Source organism: Onychostruthus taczanowskii, unplaced genomic scaffold (assembly GCF_017590055.1).
Source record: "Onychostruthus taczanowskii isolate IOZ18803 unplaced genomic scaffold, ASM1759005v1 scaffold9, whole genome shotgun sequence".
NCBI classification, from domain to species: domain Eukaryota; kingdom Metazoa; phylum Chordata; class Aves; order Passeriformes; family Passeridae; genus Onychostruthus; species Onychostruthus taczanowskii.
Genome location: NW_024506993.1, coordinates 10,320,577 through 10,344,757, shown reverse-complemented (window position 1 = coordinate 10,344,757; position 24,181 = coordinate 10,320,577). Strand labels below are relative to the sequence as shown.

The 24,181-nt window shown below is 41.4% G+C and overlaps 1 protein-coding gene across 2 annotated transcripts; it reads left to right on the top strand.

Annotated features, from left to right (window-relative positions):
* Positions 1-5,428: 5,428 nt before the first annotated feature.
* TXNRD3 (thioredoxin reductase 3) lies at positions 5,429-23,154 on the top strand. Of its 2 annotated transcripts, none has more exons than XM_041425544.1 (16): positions 5,429-5,800; positions 11,262-11,322; positions 12,910-13,019; positions 13,198-13,311; positions 15,193-15,265; positions 16,133-16,252; positions 16,659-16,801; positions 18,213-18,328; positions 18,440-18,665; positions 18,883-18,975; positions 19,387-19,463; positions 19,995-20,151; positions 20,377-20,484; positions 21,364-21,459; positions 21,663-21,797; positions 21,930-23,154. In XM_041425544.1, exons 1-16 carry the CDS (start codon positions 5,522-5,524, stop codon positions 21,990-21,992), a joined length of 1,971 nt encoding a protein of 656 aa, XP_041281478.1. In that variant the 5' UTR covers positions 5,429-5,521; the 3' UTR covers positions 21,993-23,154. The 2 variants fall into 2 exon arrangements, with proteins under 2 accessions (XP_041281478.1, XP_041281479.1); XM_041425545.1 differs by lacking the exon at positions 5,429-5,800 and adding an exon at positions 10,983-11,045.
* The last annotated feature ends 1,027 nt before the right edge of the window (positions 23,155-24,181 follow it).

Here is a 24,181-nt window from a genome sequence, read left to right as displayed (position 1 = left end):
TTCTGAAAGATTAAGGACTTTCTTTTATCCTTTATGTCTGCATTTATTTTCTTTTCCTTTCTCCTTTAAAAAGCCTTCATAAGCATCCCAGAAAGGAAAGGTGACTTTAGTGCATGGCAGATGGACACCATGCTGTTCATTAAAGCAGATAAATAAAGGGCTTATCCTGTAAAGCAGCTGAGCACCAGCACTTTTTCTGTCAGCTGTAGAAAGCTTCTGGCTTGCAGCACTTAGTACAACTGAATTGTGGAGGCGATTATTCCACAGGTTTAGATCCAGCCTGAGTCTCTCGCACTTCATTAATATTTCAACTGGGCAAAGGGAGACCCTGGTCTGCACAAATCCTTGGAGCCTCCTCACTGCTTTCCCTCACACTGCAGCCACCTGGGGAAGAAGGTCTGGAACTCTCTAAAGTATTATTTGTTGTAAAATAACATCTTGTTTATGATGGAACATCATCAGCAAACTGTGCCCTATAGGAGGACACGTTCTCTGAGCCTAAGTGTTGGCAATCTAATTAAGGCATGTTCACATCATCTCCTGCTTGCCTCAGACCTTCATAATAATGATACTATATAAAAATTAAAACACTATTCAAGGGACATTAACCATACATTTTAGACTGAAAGTATGACAGGTAAGATTAGATGAGACACATTCAGCAGACCACCAGAGCCAAATTTTGAAACAGAGGACTACCAACATCATATTTGCAGGAAAGCAAGACACACAGTCCTATCTCACTTGCAGGCACAAACTAGCAGATGGCTTGCAAAACCAGGAAAGTGAACTTGAAGCACCCACTCTGTCTTTTACGACTTCACAAGCATGAGTTTTGCATGTAAAAATTACATGTGTACATCATTAGCAGATGCAGGTCCTAACTCTACCACTTTGATTATTTCCTTTTAACGGCCTTGTTTCTGATGCCTTTTAAAAAGAAGTACAACAGTTTCTCACTATTTATTCAAGATCTTGAAGAAAAATTATTCCTGGTGGGTCTTGAGCTCCCCCCATTGACTTCTCACTAGCTGCTAACATTCAGGCCTCATTCCAGCACTGCCACTGTCCAGACAAGATTTTCTGGGTGGGATGTTGAATTTTTACAGCAATGAAGATGATTGCCCTCTGCTGTGTGTATGCTCTCTGTATTTTAGTTGTACCACTGCTAACAGAAGTTATTGCTCTGCCTGGCCCTTCCTGGAGAGTGCTGCTACTCAGCGGAAGAGTTTATTTTCCTTTTTCTTTCAATTTCTCCCTAAGCTCTTCCCCCTTGTTCCCTGGCCAAAGTCTTGTGTGATCTGACACACTCTCCTCATCTCAGCCTGGAGCCCAGGGTTATTACACGCTCTGGATTATGTTCACCATCAGCACTTCAATGAGCTGACTTAACGTACTTAATGGTGCCAGAATTTCTGAATGAGCCAGAAGACTTTTGATATCATTTGCCATGAACACTAATCCATAAAGTCTGAGCTTCACGCCATCCACATGTCACCCAAAAGGCTGGCAAACAAATCAGGTTGTCAACAGCCTCCAGCATGGCTCAGACTCCACTGACTCTCCATTGTTGGTGCTGACAAAGGGCGTAGCCATGCTCGTGGCTAAGGACTTTGGCTGTCTCCTGGCTTATAACCAAAATCTACAGTAATCCAATGAGTGACACTTGTTATTTTTTTCTCAATAAATAACCAGCATCTCTTTTCTTTCTTCTACCCATGAAATACTTAGGTTTTTGGGGAGATCTGGAGCTCCTTCTCCAAAATAGAAATTGCACTTCTAAAATGCAGCACCCTTATTTGTCTCCTGATGCAGACAGGTGAAGTTCTCAGAAGACCAGTGAAGGCACTGGAATAATGTGGGAAAGACTGAGGCCACAGTTTAGGCCTTTTGTCAGCCTCTTGGTCTTTAAGGTACATTCCCTACACTTTCTTATCCATGTTATGAATTCCGCATATATAAAAGAGGGAGGGAGCAACCTTAGAGGATATCATTTCATAGACACATCCTCAATAGAATAGAAAGATGGAGATAGGTCATGTTCTTTCTTTTCCTGATCCGTGGCATGAGGCTATGTCAGGGAACAAAGGGATATGGCTGGAGGGAACCCTCTGATTATTCTTTGCTGTTAAATTGACTGCCTTCAGCAGCACCAAGGCTCACGGCTATCTGACTGCACACGACGAATGGGAGCAAGCCCAGGTGACAAATTAATTTGGTTTTAGATGAAAGAATGGCTAAAGATTTTCACAGTTATGTTTAACACATTTCCTTGGTTCTTTTCTACGAGCCATTTGCTCTTTCCTCCAAATATCTTCTTGCAAACAACTTAATTTAGAAATGCTTCCAGCACCTGTTGTCTGCATGGACTTGTCTTTTGGAGCATTTCCTTTATGGCAAAAATTGTCTTACTCATGTTTTTCAGAATGGTATGTAGCTTTATTCTTTCAAATAGGGGATCAGACCTTTATAATGCCAAGAGCCCTCTAGTCCTATGCAAGAGCTGAATAAATGATGCATATTCTATTCTATTCTACTCTATTCATAAACCTCCCCTACCAGTTTCTACCTCAATGCCTTCCCATAGCACACAACGCTACATTATTAAGAATTATTTTATGTGGTTGGTTTATTACTAATCCTCAGAGTAAGCTGAATAATGCCTAGGAGAGAACTGTCATAATGAGACAGTTTATATTAGAGAAAGCAGACCAAGGCCTTTCATGTGGAAGGTGGGGAAGCTTCTCATCATCCTGTAAGCACTTTGTGCAGCTGCTGACAGGCCTGCAGGGAGCCACAGTTCAAGCAAGCATGTTTAAACCTTTATTAAACAAGTCTTTTGCATTCCTATCCTTAAAACAGTTTCCTGATCCTTTCCACAAGTCACTTGCCCCTTTTTTAAAACCTCTTCTTGCATACCACTTCATTTATGAATGTTATACTTCTGCTGTTTCAAATATTTTGACATAATCTCTTAGTGAGTGGAATGGTTGCCCAAAAAGCTGTAGAACTTCTTACATTTCTCCCCAGCACACCTGAAGAGTAAGATCCTGAGAGCTGAGTATGATCTGGTATTCTGTGGGAGAAAAAAAAACCTCAGAACAGAAAACAGACTCAGGGCATCATCTGTTAACAATAATCAGAGCCATTACTGGGGTACAGAGACAGGACTCGAATGTGGCAGTCCATTCATGTCTAGAACTGAGCAGTAATTGCTTTCTTTTTCTCCAGAGTTCAATCCTTTCCTTTTCTGTCAACCAGCTACAGTGACTGAAAACAAAGCTAAGCAAAAAACTGCCATCATAGTGCTTCCAGACTACCCCTTTGTTTTGCAAGTCAGCATTGTCCCCCTCCTCCATTCTCCACAGCACCATATAATTACAAAATGGTTTAGGCTGGAAGAGACCTTTAAAGATCACCTACTCCAACCCCCTGCAATGAGCAGGGACATCTTTAAGTAGGTCAGGCTGATCAGAGATCCATCCAACCTGGACTGGAATGTCTTCAGGAATGGGGCATCTACCACTTCTCCAGGCAACCTGGTCCAATGTTTCACCACCCTCATTGTAAATAAATTCTTCCTTGTATCTAATCTGAATCTATCCTCCTTTAGTTTAAAACCATGATCCCATTCTTGCTCTGAGGCAACAGTGGTAATAACAACCAACAGCAGAGTGTGCAGATCAGAAAATAAACCCTCAAGTGACTTAATTTGCCTTGGACATTTATTCCTCATGGGACTTGGCACACTGCCATCAGTGTAGAGCACGCCAACGGAAAAAGATCTTTTGAATATTTATTCCTTTTTCAGACCTTTCTAGAGCTGATGGATGTTTATATTGAAGGAAACAGACCGAGTTTAATATGAAAACCTACCAACCTTCAGACAGTGGCACAAACCTTTGAGCTTGGGATATTAATTCCTATAACAATAGTAAAGGCAGCACTGTTTCTCACAAGGTAAAAGGAGTCTGAGAAAGAGAGAGAACAATTAGCCAAAGTTGTGAACCAAATAAGCAGTTTTGTTTGGACTATGAACAAAGTACAGTGGGTAGTTCTGGCCCATGCATGTTATGTCAGTAGCTGCAGGTAATGTACCCACTTTCCTATATGCTGATATTGAAATAAAAGGCTGCAGAACTTAGATTTGTTTTCCTCTGTGGGCAGTGTAGAAAGTCTTAGTCTACAACTCCTTCTTTGCCAACATTCAAATAAATGCAATATACTTCTTTTTTCAAGCTCACTGGGCAGTGAACTTCATAAGTACACATGATCCAGAAAGGAATTAAGCAAGGTAATTCAGTTGTCTCCCACCAGGCCCATTTTCATCACTGGTGGCATTACAGCTATTTTATGTGACTATTTTTAGCATTAGTAAATAGCAGTAGGACTGGTCTGTGGCAGGTGTGGGAGGGAGCAATGGACTTCATCACCTACGCTGCTAAAAACTCCTTATTGAATCTTATGAAATCGCTCCCTGCTTTCCTCACCTACAGAAAATAACTCCTGTCACTCGGAAGCTCGCAGGGTTTGATTTAGCGAAGTTCTTAGACCAAGACAACCCGCTAAGTACGGCTGACAGGAGCTGCTGCTGCCATGGCACACAGCGGGTCGCGGAGCGGGGAGATGCCCGAGCTCTCGGGGCCTCGGCTCGGCACCGGCACTGCCCGAAGCCCCGGGGCGCAGGGAGGGCAGAGAGCCGGCAGGGCTGCTCCTGCCCCCTCCCTGCCCTCACACGGGCTCCTCCATGCCTCTGACAACGGCCCCTCCACCCTCCAGCCCTACTACCAGGCTTCCCAAGGAAGAGCAGTCCAGCTCATAACAGATGTATGTAATAAGCAGCACCAGATGCTTCAGCATGCCCTCCTTTAACCCCGCAACGTGTAAGAAAATGAAACTTTATCTGCTCTCCTGCCTAATAATCCGTTTTATTATAGGAAATGCTCCTTCCTGCGCAGGAAATCCAAGGGGCAGGTGTAAGAAAATGAAACTTTATCTGCTCTCTTGCCTAATAATCCGTTTTATTATAGGAAATGCTCCACTTGTACCCGTTCTCCTTCCTGCGCACGAAATCCAAGGGGCAGGAGGAGGCACACGGGGGAAGCAGCTTTTCCCTCATACTTCGCGCCAACTTAAAGGGCACCGAGGCAGGTCGAACCCGGGACTTGGGCCGATCGCTCCAGGCCGGGGCAATCGCCGCCGGCTCAGAGCCGGGCGGTCCGTGAGGGGAGAAAGAACAACACCCACGCCACCCACCGCTCCGCCCGCTCGGCCCGGCACTATCCGCCCTCCCAGCCCCGGCCGGCCGGGCGCTGAGGCGGCACCGCCCCGCCCGCCGCTCATGCGCGCTCTCGCCGGCCTCCTGTTGGCTCACTTCACGCCCCCTCGCAGAGGGGAGAGAGGCTTACATAACGCAAGTTTATCCTTCTCTACGTAGCTTTTGGGCAGATAGTGAGGCTTTCGCCTCTGATATAAAGTATCTTTTATTATTTTATAATGATTCGTAGTGCTTGTGGCTGAAATGCAGGGTGGAGAGCCCTCCTTGGCATGTTGTCCCCCCTCGCTCCCTCCGAATAGGTCGGCCCGGCTCGTCACGCTGCCCGCTGCGGAAGGGGCGGGCGCGGTTGAGGGTCAGCGCGGCCGCCGCGGGGAAGGCGTCGGTGCCGCTACCGCCATGGCGCCGCCGCCGGGACAGACCCGGCTCCCGGACTGGGACGGGCTGAAGCTCCGCGTGCGGACCCTCATCGCCTCGCACCGCGTCATGATCTTCAGCAAGAGCTACTGCCCATACTGCAACAAGGTGAGGCGGCGGCGGCGGTGGGAGCCCGCTCGGCGCGGTGCCCCGCGGGCCCTCCCCTCGAGGGATGCATGGGCAGACCTTGGCCCGAGGGCGCCCGCTCGGCCCGCGCAGGGGAGCGGGGCTGAGGGAGGCGCTGTGGGCGTGCGGCGGCTGCTGCCGGCAGAGGCACCTGCGGGCTTTGGAGCGTGCCGAAGTGGCGCTGTATCCATCCCGCTCCAGCAGCACGTGCCAGCCCTGGAACACCACTTTCCACTTGAAACCAGGCGAAGATCCGTGGTGTTCGTGGTAGTTCTTTCGCTTTGCCACGGTGGGAGACGGATGTGTGGCGAGTTCTGCGCGGTGTGCTTGTTCCTCCAGCTGTACAGCTGCTCGAAGCTCAGGGTGCTGGCTGTGTTTCTTTGTCGCTGGAAATTTGGGTACCGCACTGGTGTTCAGCTTGGACAAAGCTGCCCTCCAAGGGAGGGATGAGTTAAGTTTTCTGCCCTTTCTAAATTTGAGCAAGGTTGACTCTATAACGAATGTGTACGTTCTAAATATTGGTTGCAGCGTGTGTTCAAAAGAAGAGAAAAGCATGGTTAGTTAATTGCGATGTTTAGAGAAAAATATCTTTTTAGCCCTAAAGCCTGTACATCAGTGTCACAGGCTGGCTATAACTAGTAAGCCAAACTCATTAAAAAATCAGGGCCTTCATTAGAATTTTATGATACCAACAAACTGGTCAGAGTCCGCACAAGATCTGAGGGTTTGTAGGCCTTGGGTTTCTTGGATAGTTGCAAAAAGTATGTTATGAAATTTTATTTAAACCTTGCACTTCCATATTTGATAGGGCCATGGTGGAAGAACATAATTGGAACTGTTGGATGAAGTCCTGGTGTTCCTCAATAGAAGTGATAACCAGGAAAATACTCAGAAGCCTCACTCTCATTTCTGAGTTAGGCTTAGTTCTGGAAATTCTGGGGAGGGAAGAGATATTATGACCCCCTTGCACAAAACTTAACTGAATATATCCTATCTCACTTGCAACTTAAATGAGGTTTTGAGAAAGGAAGCTTTTGTGTTTGGGAGGATCGACCAAACCAGTGCCTTCTGTCTAAGAACCTTTTGGCAGATAGTAAAGCAGAATACACAGTTCAAATCCTTCTTAACAACTTACTCGAAGTTTTGGTAAATGAAGAGTTGGAGTCTTGCTCCTGCCTAGTCCAGTTGACAAAAGTGTTATCTTCTGCTGAGGAGAAATCATTTCTTGAGGAGTCCAGAGCTGACCATTGAGAAATACTTAGTCATGCCTGTCAGTATTGCCCTGTGTACTTTTAGTGCTTGTGATTGTAAATGCTGATGCTCATGGCACTCAGTTCAGTGGGTTTGAGATCATTTGATGACACTGTAACTTTTTAAACCTTCTTCCTTTTTCTTTCATCTGTTTGTGGTGTTGCAGGGGCTCTAGACTAAGACAGGAAGGGGAGAAAAGACTTGACTGTAGTCCAGTATTAAATTCTATATTGTTCTGTCCTGCATTTGTTCATAGCTTCTCCATTAGGCAGTTTGCTTGCTTCAGTGAAGCGATCAGATATGAGGAATATTATCCTTATTTTCTTGCAAAGGGGACAAATGAACACAGGGAGTAGAGGACCCTCTGTCATGGCCCTTTCTAGGAGGGGGAGTTGAAAAATGCTGTGTGAATTTTTGTGAAGAAACTGGTCATAAATAGGGCTGGGGGATGAAGAGCAGATTGGCCTGGTAGGCAGATTTCCTTGGCTCATGTTCCTGATTGGACCAGAACAGAAAGGTAATATAATAAAGAAAATGTGGAGAAGGGGTATAGATTGCAGAGAATTAATTAAAAAAAGAAAGTTTATGGAAGAAGGAAGCCTCACATGAGACATCAAGTGATAAAACAGGAATATCTGTAACACTAAGGGTATTAACAATCCCTCTTACCAAAGACTTAGAAATTAGTGAAAGGAATGGGAAAACAATGGGTAATGCAGGACTCTTGTTAGCTGATCAAGTCTATAGAATTAATGAAGTGAATGTAATTTGGAAGAGTAGTTACAGCTTGGGTGCTTAGACTGAAATCACGTAGTTCTGAGTTCTTAGACAGATATGAACAGTGTGCATTGTGTTGTCATTTACTGTGGATGGTTGTTAGCAGTGTGCTTTTTGTAGGATTAATTTAAAAAGATGTTTAATGCTCATGCTCTGAAAGTACCTAATTTGAGGGTGGAAAGAATTCTCTATTTCAAGTGGAGGTAGCCGTGCTAGAAGAAAATTGAAATTGCACTTTTCTTCGGAAACACAACTGCAAATAAATTCCCTAAGTGGATTAGGTAGGTGATTGTATTCAGGTTAGCTAATAGCATGACTTGGCAATTGTGCTGTTGTTCTTCTGCAAATGCAATTTGTTGTTCAACTGCTTTAACAGGGCAGTGGTGGAGAGGGGGTGGTGGTAGAATTACTTCCTTGTCGTAATTTAACTTGGCTGCTTCTTCAATTTCTTAGCAATCAGAAAAGATAATAAGATAGAAATGCATAAAGAAAACACAGTTTTTTAGCATGGAAAAAATGGCAAGGCTGAACACTGTGATATGTTGATACTTTAAGAGCAACAGCTGTGATTGCATGAAGTTACTGGTTATTTTAGTTATATTTTATGCTATTGCAGATTACATTCTCTGTCTTCAGGGGGTTCTGGCCAATTCAGCTGTAGCTATTATGGAGTGTTAGCTGGTACTTAAAAAAGCAGACCTAGGACAGACCATTATCATTTTATGATATGAAGCTTATCTCAAACCTGCTTAGCTTCCTTAGTGACAGAAAGCATCTCTGGGAAGCATTTCCTAAAGTTAGACTAATTTCTTGGTTTCAGAGGAATTATCTATTGTTTAATAATATTTGGAAGTGTTTCCAGTCCATCATTTTTTGTGAAAACTGAAAGGGTTTGGTACCTGAGGCCATTGCATTGGTGAAAAGGGAAGTAAATGGTTGTATCAGTGACTGCAGCCTTGTGTCCCATCCCTGACATTTGGAGAAATGATACTTTTGTTTTTGGGCTAGAAGTAAGAAAATCTCCCAGTGCACTGCTGAAGTTTCCAGTGGTATGTATGTGTGACACAGGAATTTTGTGACCCGAGTCGGTATTAGTTTTATTAAGTTCAAAGTTTTCAGTGGATTTTCTTTTTCATTACTTGGTCTAATAACTCCTTTGATCTCATTTTAATTTTGGCTTGTACAGTGTCAGATAGCAGTAAGTTTTCTGGTGGTGTTCCCTAGGGAGATTTACTTCCTTTTCATTTCAAAGTTGTTTTCTGGTAAATGCAGTTATTGCTGAGTGCTCCAGTGAGTATTTCTGAGAAATCATTTCCTGTTCAGCTTATCTTGATATTAGTCATGATTAGTGTGTTATCTTTCTACTCCTCCTAATCATTTCCTTCTCCAAACCAAAGTCATCTATTATCTCTTGCCTGCATTGAAGATTTTGTAACTGCTCATGTGCTTGCTATGATCCTTCCTCCAGTTTCATTAGCACGACACAAGTATGATTTGTTCATAAGTGTGAAGTGCAATAGTTACCTCTAATTAGGATGCTGGCATTTGTCTGATTTTTGTTCTTTCTACTGAGTACCTTCAGTAGAGAATAAAGGTGGTGTAAATGCCTTAAATCTGTCCTTTCTTGAGTGTAGTCTTTCTTGGTTTAGTAATGTCGTGTCCTGTCCTTCCTGCCAGCTGCTGTTGCAATGTTTTGGCAGAGTTTTTTTTTAAAAAGAAAACAAAAACTAAGGAACGCTTGCCTGTTATCTGCTTTGCTGCAAACTAAACCAGCAGCCAAGCAGCTAATTTCTGATTTGCCTCTGTATTCTTAACACTTCCTAGTAGCAATCGCTTTAAGCTCTGCATTTTGGATGCATGGCATTTACTTTGAGATTCGTAACAGCAGATGCAGAACAGGAGGTCTGGAGTGGTTCCACTGCTGTTTCCCTTTCATTCTGCCTGTAGCTGTAATCATTCCAGGGAGCAAGCCTGGAGGTAATGGTGAGCTTAGGACAAAAAATTTCAAGGATCATCTATAGCTGGTTAGAGGGCTGGAGTATCACACACAGTGAATGTGTGAAGGAGGAGCTCAGTTTGTTCAGCCTTGATAAGGCTGACCAGAGGTTTTAGTTGCTGCCTTCAGCTGACTAGTGGGACGACAACCAGACTGTTGTTCATGTTGAGGAGTGAAAGGAGAAGAACCAGCAAACATGAGTTGCAGTGACACACTCCAATGGGATAAAATGGAAGTTCTTTACTCTGAGGATGGTCAAACGTTGAGCCAGCCCAGCAAAGTTCTGGTGTCTCTGCCCTCTTGGATGTTCCCAGTGAGAGGACAGTGCTTGAGCAATGGTCATCAGCCTTCACATTTGGCTCTGCTTTGAGCTGCAGGAAGTTCATGCAGATATCCTGAAAAGGTCCCTTAGAGCTTCCACTGTTCTGAAACTGTAGAACCAATATAATCAGTTACAGAGGCAAAGCTTTTTTTTTGAATGTTACAGTTGATAGATGATGTGCTAAGTAACTTCATTTGTACAGAATGCAAGATCTTCTTGTTTGTCTGCATAAAGCTGAAACTTTATCAGAAAACACTGGGATACTCAGTATTCAGTATAGTAACAGTATGATCACAGCAATATTAAAAACATTTTATTCCTCATGTGTTATACATCTTTAAACTTACTAGATGGGACTCAACATACTCTTAATGAAGCTCTGTCAATAAATTTGAGGTTCATCAGAAAGCTGATTGAAAATGTTCAGACTCCATGCTGGCAAGTGGGTCCATCCCACTGACATTCAGTGATTCTTGCTCGAGCTGTTTTCACATGCCAGCTTCACAAAAAATGTTATTGTAGAAATGTTTCTAAAAGGCTGCCTCATTTGAGTCAGGTAATGGTACACTTTGTCCATCCAGAACTGAGGTTAAAAAAACACCCAGCTGAGTGCTGAATGCATTTGGAATGTGTTCCTTCCTTCTATAGCTTTTTTTATTATTATTTCTTTGACAGCATTTTGTTTTGCTTATTGTTTTTTACTCCCTTTTTTCCTTTGGTGTTTTTTTTTTTTTTTTTCCTTAGTATTATCAAGGACTCTTGCTGCTGCTTTATCTCTCTTCTTAGTTTTTTTATATGGCAGTCACTTCCATGGCTTTTGGTATGTCATGGGTGGAGAAGTCAGCAGCTAAGCAAATTGTATCTGGAAGCTTTTTCTTAAGGTAACAGGATTTGTACTGGAAGGTTAAATGCTCTGGCTTTAAGTGAGGAACGCACAAAACGTAGAACCAAACTGTCAAAGCTGTGTGGAGCCTGTGCCTCGGAGCACGGGAACTGAGCCTTGGAGGTCTCTGTGTGTGTCCTCAGGGAAGCTGTACCCTGAGCTGTACCCTGAGCTCAGAAACCTTTGCACTGCCATGCTGTCTGTTCTGTTGCAGGTGAAGGAACTCTTCCGCTCCCTGCGTGTGGAGTACTATGCTCTGGAACTGGATGTAGCTGGTGAGTAGGAGAAAAAAAAGTGTATCACATGCTGCTGCTTAATGTAACTAAAAATTAGTGATTCCTTAAGCTGCATGATTCCTTAAGCTGTCTTGAATTAATTGGGGGACAATAAACAAGTAAAATACATTTTAATATATGTAGAGATAAAGGCAGTTAGGTTTCAATGTGCTTTTTATACAGGATGTGTTTTTAATATAACTGAAGGCTTTGATTATAAAAACCATCAGGTGCTAGAGAAGGTGAGATCTGATTTCTGTACAAGGAAGTATGACTTCTGGGGAATAAGTCTGTAATTTTTTTCCTACTCCTGGTTCTCTTGTGGCTTCAGATGAATTGTTAATGTTTGACTTGGTGTGTTGGTGACCTTCTTTGGGGAAAGTGCTGAGTCACTGGAAGGAAGGGTAAATTCCAGTAACTAGGCTGTTGCTAGTTTCAACTTGTTTTTTTTTTCCTTAGAGCCCAAGCTGCTTTAGTTTTAGGACATGTGCAGTGCCTTATGTGTATGTGGACATAATGCATGTAGATTTTAATGTAGTTTTAGGAATAAATAGTTTCTTATATGGTTCTTACTGAGGTCTTAAGTGCACTTTTGGTAAGCTGTTGAGTGTCTGTTATTTTTTTCTGCACAAAACTTAAATTTCCAATATTTTTTTCAAAGTTCTAATGCCTTTTTGAAGTTTCTGGTTTTGCCTAAGCATTGTTTGGGAGAAATGTAGCTATTTATTCATCTCTTCTTAGCTACTTTTGCTTCTTATTCATGTTGTCATACTGTGAATTAATTATAGCCCAAGATATGTAGAGTACAATGCACAGCCTTTTTTTTCCTGGAATTACTTCTAATTAATAATATATTTCCCTTGCAGTTGCTCTGATTTCTGATACTTAGTAGATACAATCTTGGAATAAAAAGATTTTAGTCAAAGTGATTACTGTAAATCCCCATTCCCACATTTACTGCTGAGAGATCCAAATTGAGCCTCTGTGTAGGTGCTGATGATTCAGATGGCAGATGAGGTCAAGCAATGATAATTTTAAAATTATAAAGTTTCTGACAGTGTGGTGGGTAGAAAAAGGAGGAAGGTAGCTTTAGGGTAAGTAGAAAAGCATGTTCGTACTTTCCTTACCATTGTCTCATAATACAAAGCTGCTGGGCAAAATTATGTTCCTGTGCACAGAACATCCTCCAAAATAAGACAGTTCTTGTGAAAGAAAAGGTGTCTGTGTGATCTTCTGTGATAGCTGGAAAAGAATTTTTGTGTAGTGAACACTGTAGTGTGTAGCAACAAATGTGACACTGTAAGAGATAAAAATCCTTACTAAACTCTTACTACTTCAGCATTACTCCAGTCTGTAGAATTGTGGCTTGAAATACCAATTTAATTTCTGTATTTAAGCCTGCTCCTTTGAGAAGTAGTTTCTGAAGACTTGCTTTTGTCCAGGAAACCTGCAGATGGAATATTTTTAATAAAATTGTTGTCTTGGCAGGCCTACAGTGTATCACCATCCAAACCTTTAATACTTCAGATTGTTCTAAAATCTCCTCCTGAAATCTGTTTATAATGTACACATTTCTTTTATTCTTAGACGATGGAGCCAGTATTCAGCAAGTATTGGCAGAGCTGACCAACCAGAGAACAGTGCCTAATGTATTTGTGAATGGAACTCACGTTGGTGGCTGTGATGCAACATATCAGGTAACTTGGCTTTAAAAATCAGCTGGAAGTAGACAAGACTGAGGGATTTTGCTGTTTGATCATAGTTACATTTTGTGTGACATGGCACACTGGCTGACGTCAGTCACATGAGGCAATGTTATCAGTTGTTTGCTCAGAAACATGTGTGCTAATTTGATTACTTCTTTTTTTCTCCCAGGCTTATAAGGATGGATCACTGCAGAAACTCCTTGGGGATAACCAAATTACAGAACCCTATGAATATGATCTCATTATTATTGGTGGTGGCTCAGGTGGACTTGCATGTTCTAAGGTAGGATGGGAAAATGACATTAAAGAACGCGTGGTACGGAAAACTTATTCAAAAGTTAATCTCTCTATTAATTATGTTGTTATAAAAGAGTCTGTTTTGATGAGTATTACTGCTCTTCTTGTTAATTAATGAACCAATAGTGGTCTAGTAATGTGCTTACTCAGGGGATAAAGGGACCAGTTTCTAGCCAATGTCTATTCAGTTCTTGATCCTAATAATAGGTTTTATTTTTCTGGCTGAGGGTGGAACCAAATGTTTTTTAACGATGTCTTCCGCATGTGTAATACACAGGCACTTCCAAACAGCAATCTAGAAAACTTAAGGGCTGCTCTTGAAGCCTTTTGACAGTTTAGGATTTAGCATCACCAGTCGTGTAAAATTAAGTGCTTCCTGTAGTTCCCTTTAAGGAGCTGCTTCACTCTTTAGTTCCCTTTTTAGGTGCTTTCTCAGAAAGGGAAACTGAGATTGTGTAGCCCTTACACAATTAGCTGTTGTTCGGAGTGCCTCAGGACCTAAGGTCCAGATTCAGTTTTCTCTGCTTCCCAAGGGATTTGGATACACAGTCCCATTTGTCAGCCAGGGATCCTTAACTGTCAGTTTGTCTTGGGCAGGGTGAGGCTCTTCTAACAGCCTTGACAATTGCTGAACTATACAGCCAAGCATGCAACCTTCATTAGAAAATACAAAGCAGGCAGGAGGAGCTGACAGTGGAATTCTTCAGTTGACCAGTTGTGTGTTTTCAGAATGTTCAGATCTTTCCTCACAGTACCTTCTGGGACATCAGTTGTAAACTTGGTGCTAATTGCCAAATTGTTCATAGTATTCATGAAATATAAGACAGCCAGCTAAACCTTGTTTTAGCCAGGATTGCCGTTGTTATGCAGAAGTTCTTAAATGGATTTGAGGCACCTAGAAATTTGATTTAGGTGCTTGAAAAATCAAACAATGTGTACCTGGTAATTTCTTGGATAGAGGAATAGGCTTATGAGAAGAACATCTAATGTCAGCTACTTGCTCCAAGCAAGGTCAGCTGTGAAGTCACACAGGATTGTGCAGGATCTCATTCATTTGAAATAAGCCAGGGGTGGAGATGGCACAGCCTTTCTGGGAAACCTGTTTGGTTGTCCTCATGGTGTGAAAGTTCCTTAGTCTGAGTCTTTTGTTTCAACTTAAAGCCATTGTCTTTTGTCCCTTTGCTACTTAGCCACTGTGAAGTGCCTGGCACAGTCATCTTAATGTACTTCTCATAGGTATTGGAAAGTTGCTCCTGTGTCCCTGCAAATTCAGTTCTTCTCCAGGTTGAATGTGTCAAATTCCCTTGGCCTTCTCATAGGAGGTGTGCTCTAGCCCCTTGAACATCATGGTGGTTGCAAATTCAGTTCTTCTCCAGGTTGAATGTGTCAAATTCCCTTGGCCTTCTCATAGGAGGTGTGCTCCAGCCCCTTGAACATCATGGCTCCTTTGAAATGTCTCCAGTGTGTCACCTTCTTTTCCATGCATGAGCATGCCAAGTCAGTTCTGTCCGTCTGGAAGAAAAGCAGAGCTAACAGCATAAAATATTTCTTTAGGTGAGGTAGAAGAGAATCATAGCCTGCTGAGCCCATCTCATACTTTTTTCACATCATGGCTTTTGACAGCATAGGATGATTTGGATGCAGCATTGAACATACAAGGAAATATTCAAAGTTTGGAAAAAAGTCAGTTCTTGAGGGATTCCAGTTTTTGTCTCGGGAAGGAGACAGAAGAGCCATGTATGTTAATGACTAACTGGTGAAGGTAGTAAAGAAGTCTTCTATTAGTGCTAAATGTATCATGACCATAAATGAGTGCACAGGCTTGCTTGGTTCAATAATGCTGACTGGTCTTCTCCATCCTTTATAGGAAGCTGCTGCCTTGGGAAAGAAAGTAATGGTATTAGATTATGTTGTTCCAACACCTCTTGGAACCTCATGGGGTGAGCTTTTGTAATCTTGTATTTGATGACGTTTGAGTACCAGTGATACATACTGAGTTGTTACATATTATGGATTTGTGTTCTTGGGAATTGAGGCTAAATTCCTGTAATTCTAGTACACAGATAACAAGAGTTATTTACCTGGCATGCCTGCTGCTTTTCTGGATGGTTATTTCTGCTTTGAGCATTGTTAATTCTGCTCTCTGTCAAAAGTTTTTCTAGTTTTGATCACTTTCAAACCATGTGTGAGTAGTGTCTGCATGCATGTTCACATTCTAATGTTTGTGGGGATATTTTGCCTTTCACTTCATCCAGTTCTATATTGTAGACAACTGATAGGATCCCTTTAGAACAGTGACTCCTTTGCTATGTATGTCTCACCTTTTCCTGATTAAGGACAGCTACTGGCTGGCCTCATTAGTGACACTGGCAGCTGAGAATGAGTAAAAGATTTCAGTGAAACTTCTATTGAGTCAAGGAATGAATGTGCTCTTGTAGATAGCATTTCAAACACTGGCATATTTAAAATACCACATAATAGATCATGCTAAATTGTAGAAACTCTGGGCTTTTTGCCTGGCTTACTTGACAAGCTGACTAAAATCTGAAGCCTTGTGGAGTAAGTAACCAGGCTCTGTTTGACATGGTGTACCTGTCTTTGGGTCAGTGAGTCTAATAATGTCTTAAACCGAATACAAGCTTAGTGTGTTCATCGTATTTTATAATGTCTCTTGCAACAGATATTTCACGTTACTGGTGTGACTGTAGCAAAGCTCCCTGAGTGATATGAGTGATTATACAAAGTATGTGATAGGGAAAGCATAAATCCCATTCATGGAAGCAATAATGTGATTCTTTCCATCTTAGGACTTGGTGGCACGTGTGTAAATGTCGGTTGCATTCCCAAGAAGCTGATGCATCAAGCAGCACTTCTGGGTCAGGCACTCCAAGATTCAAGGAAGTATGGGTGGCAGTATGAAGAACAAGGTTGGTATGAACACAGAGGGAAGACCAAGACTGTACAGATGAGATGCTGAACTCAAGACTGTTCTTGTATTTGGACTTAATAAATTAGAGGCAGAGTTGTGTACTTATCTTAGGTGAATCAGAAGGTGAACTCCTCCTTGAGTCATAGAAACCTTTGGGGTTGAAAGTTAATTGTGTTTTGTTCCCTGTGTTAACTGAAATAAATGACAGAACTTCTAGAATGGGTTTAGTTGAGATTGTAACAAGTCACATAAATATTAACATGGTAGACCAAGACCTTAATATGTATCTTCATTACTGATAATGATGTTTTTTTAGCATGATGTACAATTAATAAGTTAAGTTTTTCTTAAGGGCCACATTGTACTTTTATTTTCTTAAATATGAAATCACTGTCTTGTTTCAGTTAAACACAACTGGGAGACCATGGTAGAAGCAGTTCAGAACTACATTGGTTCTCTAAACTGGGGCTATCGAGTGTCTTTGAGAGAGAAGTCTGTGACATACCTCAATTCTTATGGAGAATTCGTGGAACCACACAAAATCAAGGTATATTCTGCATTTAAAATACTTAGTTGGGATGGAAAACTCATGTTCTAGAAACATGAGTTTCTGGCTTATAAAATTCAGCACCAAAAAGGCTTCACTTAACATTGCCAAGTTAGGTCAACTGAAGTTAATAACTCATTTGTGAAGTTACTGATTAAAATAATTACTGCACTTTAGTGTCTGCCACAGTGTTTGCAAACCTAGTTCTGTAAGAGTGATGTGCGTACGTGTAAACCTGTGTCTTGTAAGAACAGAGGAAGATGGTCTCATTTTCTACCTTCATGACTGATTTCAGCAGCCTGAGTGAGGAGGGGGGGGGAAAGAAAGGAAACTCTAGCTGTGTGATTTTGCAACTTGGAAAATCCTCATACTAAAGCATAAAAACTATTGAAATTAAATTTAGATTAAGCACTTGCATAAGAGCTCTTCTAGAACCTTGTGCTGTATCAGCATACAAATTAAAGTGTCAGTTTTGCAAGACAAAGCTTGTTCTGCCAATCTTGCTATAAGTGAGCATACTGAAGCAAGGTTAACCTAGAAGTGCATGTTGAAGGCAACAGTTGCACTCAGCGAGTGTAATTGTCTGTTTGCAGTATCCAGGCTGAACTCCTTGTCTTTTAAACCAAGATAAAGAAAGATAATAGTAAATTCAATTTACCTTGTGTACCACCTGTTCAAGTGTCCAAGTCACTGAAGTGTCCTTAGTCAATAAATGAAGTAGAACAGAGACTTCCCAGCAGCAGGCTGGACTAGATGACCTCCTGAGATCTCTTCCAACCTGAATTACCTGTTGACTCAACAGGGAAAACGTTTCCCTTCATTTGTGATGGAAAACTAACAAAGAGAAAGAATGAAGGTCAGATTCTGGGAGAGATGCATTGGCAAGATGAAATTTCCAAAGACCAAGGGTCTCTAGAAGTCAAATTAGTTAGAATTCATGCAAGGTTGGGTCTTAGGCCCTCTGAACTGAAATCATGTAACTAGTTAACCTTTTTGTTAATTACCTTTTTTTTTTTTTTTACATTAGCTGAAGAACTAATTCATGTTATGCTGTCCTTTGCATTACATTGGCCTTTTATTGTGGGGATAAAGGGGTTGTCTTAATTTGTTGTAGCTTTTTATAACTCGGAAGTCAAGTTATGAATAATCCAATCTAATTTCGCAGTTAAAATGGGCAGGATTCAAAGAGTAAGTGATTTTAAGTGCTCTAATGGAAGAAAACCCTGATAGTCAGTTGTTTAAACCTGTTGTTCTTCAGTGGCCTGTGTGGCATCTCTAAATGCATTTGTTCTTGTTTCAAACTGCTTATTCTTGATTTTTAAACATATCTACAATAATTAAGGAAAGCATTACATAATTTTTATCTTAAAGCATATGAAAATGTCTGGCTTAACTGTGTCTTCATCAACAGGCAACTAACAGAAAAGGACAAGTAACCTATCACACAGCAGAGACTTTTGTGCTGGCTACAGGAGAAAGGCCAAGATACCCAGGTATCCCTGGAGATAAAGAATTCTGCATTACCAGGTGAGATGAAAAGGCACAAAAGACTGAACTTGTCTGCTCTAGTGTTTGCCAAGACAAACAAGCTTGTGTTGGAAGGACCTTGTAACTTACTTAGACTCCTTCTCTTGTCAGTGATGACCTCTTCTCCCTGCCTTACTGCCCTGGCAAGACTCTGGTTGTGGGTGCTTCCTACGTGGCTCTGGAGTGTGCAGGGTTTCTGGCTGGCCTGGGTCTGGATGTCACCGTGATGGTGCGTTCCATTCTGCTGCGGGGTTTTGACCAAGAAATGGCAGAAAAAGTCGGTGCCTACATGGAAACACACGGCGTGAAGTTCATCAGGAAGTTTGTACCTGTTCAGGCAAGTGCTTTCTTCTCTTAACACATCATTACTTTAAACAGCACATGTAAAATGCAGGTGTTGTCTGGGAAGGCTTTGGCTCTGTGCAGAAATAAATGTTTTATGAGACTGAGCTTTTTTAACAGCTTAATGATAGATTAGTAGGTCAAGGCTTGAATGAGAATGGAAGTGAGCTCTGCTGCTTCAGGTCATTCTAAGCTTACAAAAATTTGCACAGGTTGAGCAGCTGGAGCAAGGAATGCCAGGAAGACTGAAAGTGACAGCGAAGTCTACTGAGGGACCAGAAATCCTTGAAGAAGAATATAACACTGTAAGCATGTCTGGATTTGAAATAAATGGCTCTTGATCACATGAATAGTATTGAAATAATTTCTCTTGAACAAATTGAAGGGGACTCATCCTTAAAAAGTTGTTCTTGTAATTTACTGGCAGAAAAAAAAAGGGGAAATTCAGTATTTGTCTTTAGTTGAACCCTGTCAGCCTGGACTTTAGTTCATATAAACAGTGTTGTTGTTTCTGTTTTTGTTTTGGCTTTTCTGTTTGTTGCATCTCTAAAACAAGATGTACCTGGATGAGAGTTGTAGTGGCTCTTTCAAATTTTGGAAAAAAGCAATTTGGAATCATTCATATGCTTTAGTTTTTTCACTGAAAAACCAAGGGAAATCTTATGTTACACTTCTCTTGCGTAAAGTTACTGCATTTAATTTTTGGGTTTTTTTAGGTTTTGATAGCCATTGGTCGTGATGCATGTACCAGGAATATTGGTTTACAGACAATTGGTGTCAAAATCAATGAGAAGTGAGTATTACTGAACTCCCTCAAACCACTGAATGCAAGGATTTTTTTTTACCTTTGCTCATGATACTGATGGTCTTTTAATTCCCACTCTTATGTATGGCAATTATGTGAAACTTTGAAAACTTTTTGGTTCTGAATTTGAGTACAATTGTCCATTAACTTAATTTCTTCAGTACTTACTTTGTAAAACAACTATTCTGAGTGAATATGTACTGGTTGGTCATTGTGCTGAAAGCACAGTGCTGTATAATAGTCAGGTGAAAGATTGTGAGTCCAAAGATGTCTGAGTAGCTTGGCTGCCATCAGCCAGGCACTGTTGTTCATGTCTGAACTGGCCCACTGAATACAGACTTCAGCAGTGTGTCAGAGTTGGAGGTGATTGATGCTCTGCAGAGTTTGCAGTTGAACTAAAAAAGGCATAAAGATATTTAATGAAATGAGCTGAGTAGTTAGAGTTTCTCCCCTGTTTTTTTGCAGAGATCTGAGGAAAGTTGTGATGCTGAATTTTGTGGTCTTCTGTTTGTTTTAAAGGAATGGGAAAGTCCCTGTAAATGATGAAGAACAAACCAATGTGCCTTATGTTTATGCGATTGGGGATATCTTGGAAGGAAAGCTTGAACTTACTCCAGTTGCCATTCAGGCAGGGAGACTGCTGGCCCAAAGGCTGTATGGGGGTAGTTCCAAAAAGGTAAAGCTATAAGCAGACAACTTCAACTTATTTCTCAGTAAGTTACAGTATCTCAGTAAGATGCTTTTAGCCTCAAAACTACAGTAACATGAGTTAATTTATCCACTTATCTGTTGGCTCTGCAAGTATTTTGTAAAAAAGAAGAAAAGTTCTTGTATAACTTTTTCTGGTATGTAGTGTATAGAACTTGCATAGTCTAAATATGATTTTTTTTTTTATTTTTAGTGTGACTATATCAATGTACCAACAACAGTGTTTACCCCTTTAGAGTATGGCAGCTGTGGGTATCCTGAAGAAAAAGCCATAGATGAATATGGAGAGCAAAACTTGGAGGTAAGAACACCCAAGAGTCAATTAACTTGTAGCTTGAGGGTGTTTTTCTTGGGCCTTGCTGCTTTAGTCTCAAGGAATAGTGTTAACAAGATCAGAAGTTTGGACAGGTAGAACTGTTGTGGCTGTGTTTTCATCTGGCCAGCAAGGTACTGAACTCACAGAAACCCAGGACTGGACTTAATGCCATTGGAATTGTGCATAACCATTTGCAGGTGGCTGAGAGAAGCATTTGCCCTCAGGAGGCCAGACTTAGGTGCAGAGCTGTAGGAGTGTTTTTTATTGTCATGAATTAAAGGCTTTTATTGCTGAAGTATACCAAACTCCTGGGATGAACTATTTTCTGCTGGTCCACTGTACTTGAATTGTGAATTTTTTTGCTGACCTTAACATATGTCTATAGGAGTATTGGGGATAACTTCCCCATTGTATGGCAATTTCTGGCTTCTGCACATCTCTGAGGAGTTACGCTGAAGATACTTGCATGCCTTATGTTTAATTCCTTACATCTTTCAAAATCACTTGACATTGAGTTTCTGCTGTTACCTGTTTTAGGTTTAAACTTACTGTAACTGGATATTAATTTCATACTTTTCTTTCTGAAAGTTTGATTTGTGACTACTGTATATTGTAGCTGTTGTTGTTTTTATCAAGTATTGAAATCAGAGCTACATGGTTTGAGTCAAGTCTTCCTCTGCTGAGGTTTGGAGGATGGACTCTGTGGACTGAGTTGAAAAAAAAGTCACTCTTGTCTCATTTGTTATAGACAAGAATATAGTGGGTTAAATGTGAAACCACCTATTTATGAAGATACTAAAAAGTAGAATTGTGTCTGACTAAATCAATGAAATTCTAATGCTCTTTTTCTTGTTTTTCTCCCAGGTTTATCACACCTTGTTCTGGCCACTTGAATGGACAGTGCCCGGCAGGGATAACAATACCTGTTATGCAAAGATTATCTGCAATAAACAGGACAATGTAAGTAGCAGGATGGATATGCTGAGGGTATTTTTGAAGTGGAAAGAACTGCAGACTACTTTGTTTGAAGTGGTTAATTTTTTTCCTAAAGACTGTGCTGTTGACCTGCTTGTGTAACATTTTTAGTGTAATGGGAGTTACACACTAGAGCTTTTGTCAGGCTTTGCCTGGTACTGACTCATTTTTCTCTCACCTGTTCTCAGAATCGTGTGTTAGGACTGCATGTTCTTGGACCCAATGCTGGTGAAGTTACCCAAGGTTTTGCTGCTGCAATCAAATGTGGTCTCACCAAAGAATTACTTGATGAAACAATTGGTATCCATCCTACTTGTGCAGAGGTAAGAAAGGGGGGAAGGCACAGCCCGATTCAAAAGCTGCTCTTGAAGGCAGTTTTACCAAGAGGAGATCAGTAGCCATGTGGATGATGATGCAGGCAACAGTAAACAAGCTCTTCTTTTGGTCTCTTACAGGTGTTCACTACGATGGATATTACCAAATCTTCTGGGCAGGACATCACTCAGAAGGGCTGCTGAGGTTAAACCTGCTGTTTTACCTGTTCCCATGTTGTGCGCTCTCGGTCCTGTGGAAGCTCTGATACATCCAACTGCTTTGCAGCAGTGTGAAGGTTTGCATCAGTGCCACTGTAGGTGCTGCAGCTGGGAGTGGTGCCTTCGAGAGGCTTCCTCAGCACGAGTTGTGTTGCACGTGGGGCAGTAATGCAGCAGGAAATCTCGGACTGTGAATCCTGACTTTGCTTGGATTAGCACTGCGGTGCTTTCTTGACGTTGTTGCTCAAAATCTTCTTGTGAGGTGAGCTACGACTGATGCTGCCAGGCAAGGCTGGGAGGTTCCTGTCTAGTCAGATGACTGAACTCCTCCTGAAGGAAATTCTTAAATTGCACAAATTAAAGCTAATGCTTCTAGTTCCAGTGTCTTGTACAAATGCTTGAAATAGAAGATAAATATATAATTGAGTGATTCTTGCCAACAGTTTACAGTTGACTGATTTACCTTTTTGATGCATTTTGTTATACTTAATTGTATGTTCAGTTGAGGCAAGATGGCATAAATAGGATGCAGTGTTGAGCAGTGCAGTTCAAGCACTAGTCTCCCATCCCAACCAGTCTAAAACTTTAGAGTAAGTAACCGAAGACACCTCTGTTGTTCACATTCACAGTTTTTTGACCTCAGGTGACATCATGTCTTCAAAATAAAAAATTTGATTTGTAGGTGTCTTGTGTGTCAAGGCTAAAGAGTGTTAAGTGCAAGACCATGTCAGTTTGCTTAAATCTGGTTTCAGCTCTGTAATTTAAAACCTCACAGAACCCGGATTTATATCTGTGCTGTTATGTGGAATGCTGAAGTCCTGGAGAAGCAGACTCTGTCCCACTAACACAGTAGGTGCCTGCCCATGCAGGCAGAAGGTGTTGTACAGAGCTGCTCTGATTCATGTGGCGGCCCAGGGCGATGACCTGCTGTGCTTTGTGTAGTGTTGTTTACTGTCAGTACTTTGAAGCTCTCTTCCACCCCTAGCATTCTGTCCTGGGGGATTTGTGCTTGAATCTGGCTCTTAGTTTTGTCCAAAGAGCTGTTTTGAAAGACTGTTCTGAACATTGTATGATAGTAACCAGTTTTTAACTATTTAATCTGTGACCTACCGTGGAATTTGAAGTTAAATAAACAATGCATACAACACTCTGTGGTGTCTGACCTCATGATTTCTGTTGCCTGAGATTTTATTGGGCTTCATTTATGTTGTGTATCCGATACAGTACTAAAACCCCTGGGGATTTGTGCATATTCTAATCTTTTAAATGGAGAAACAAGTTGTCTTGTCACCCCTGGGGGCTTGTTCAAGATATCAAATGTGCTTCTGTTTGGGTATACAGAATTGAGCTTAGCCGAGTTCAAACTTGAAGTAACAGTTTTATACCATTTCTGTATATTCCAGAAGATTCTGAATACCTTGTATTGTTTAACTGCAAAACAGCTCAAAGATGCTCAGTAGAATCTGGGTAGTGTTAGCAGCAAATCTTGCTGGTGTTCACGTTTAGTAACTCTTTGAGACTTGGGGGTTTGCTCAGAAGGCAAAATACCTGCCTTCACTTGATGGGGGGATGCTTGCTGAGCTGCAGGGGCTGCTGTGCTGCAGAGGAGTTACTTCTGCAGAGTTATTCCTTCTGGTCCCATAGAAATGATGACAAACTGACTGGGAATAGCCAAGTTTACCTGCTTGTAGCCCTGTTGGAGAGGGAGGGAAGGAGGAAGCCAAGCCAATGAGTGCTAATTCCTGAATTTGCTATTAGTAAGCACTAATTGAGTTTTATTTCAAATTGAGATTTGATTTGCAGGTTCATGTTAATTGATTGATAATTACCACTTGCATATCTGTAACAGTGTCCTAATTGCAGATGTTCCTTTTGTCACGCTTGCCCCAGCTGCCAGCTCTGGATGATACACAGAGCTGGTGGCATCAAGAACTTTTACAGAGTTATTATTTAAAGCCTTCAACTCTTCAGTTAAAATACACAGTAAGTAGCTTATAGCTGGAGGAAGTGAACATGTCACTTATTTCAGTAGGCTCATGTGTAAAATAAAATGTGCTGTGACAACAAGCCATAGATCAAAGCCAAAATTTTAAGGTGGACAGTAGGTGTTAGAGAAGAAGATGAGATCTGAGAAGTGGGACTTGAAACAACAAAATTAATACCCTGAATTTGGG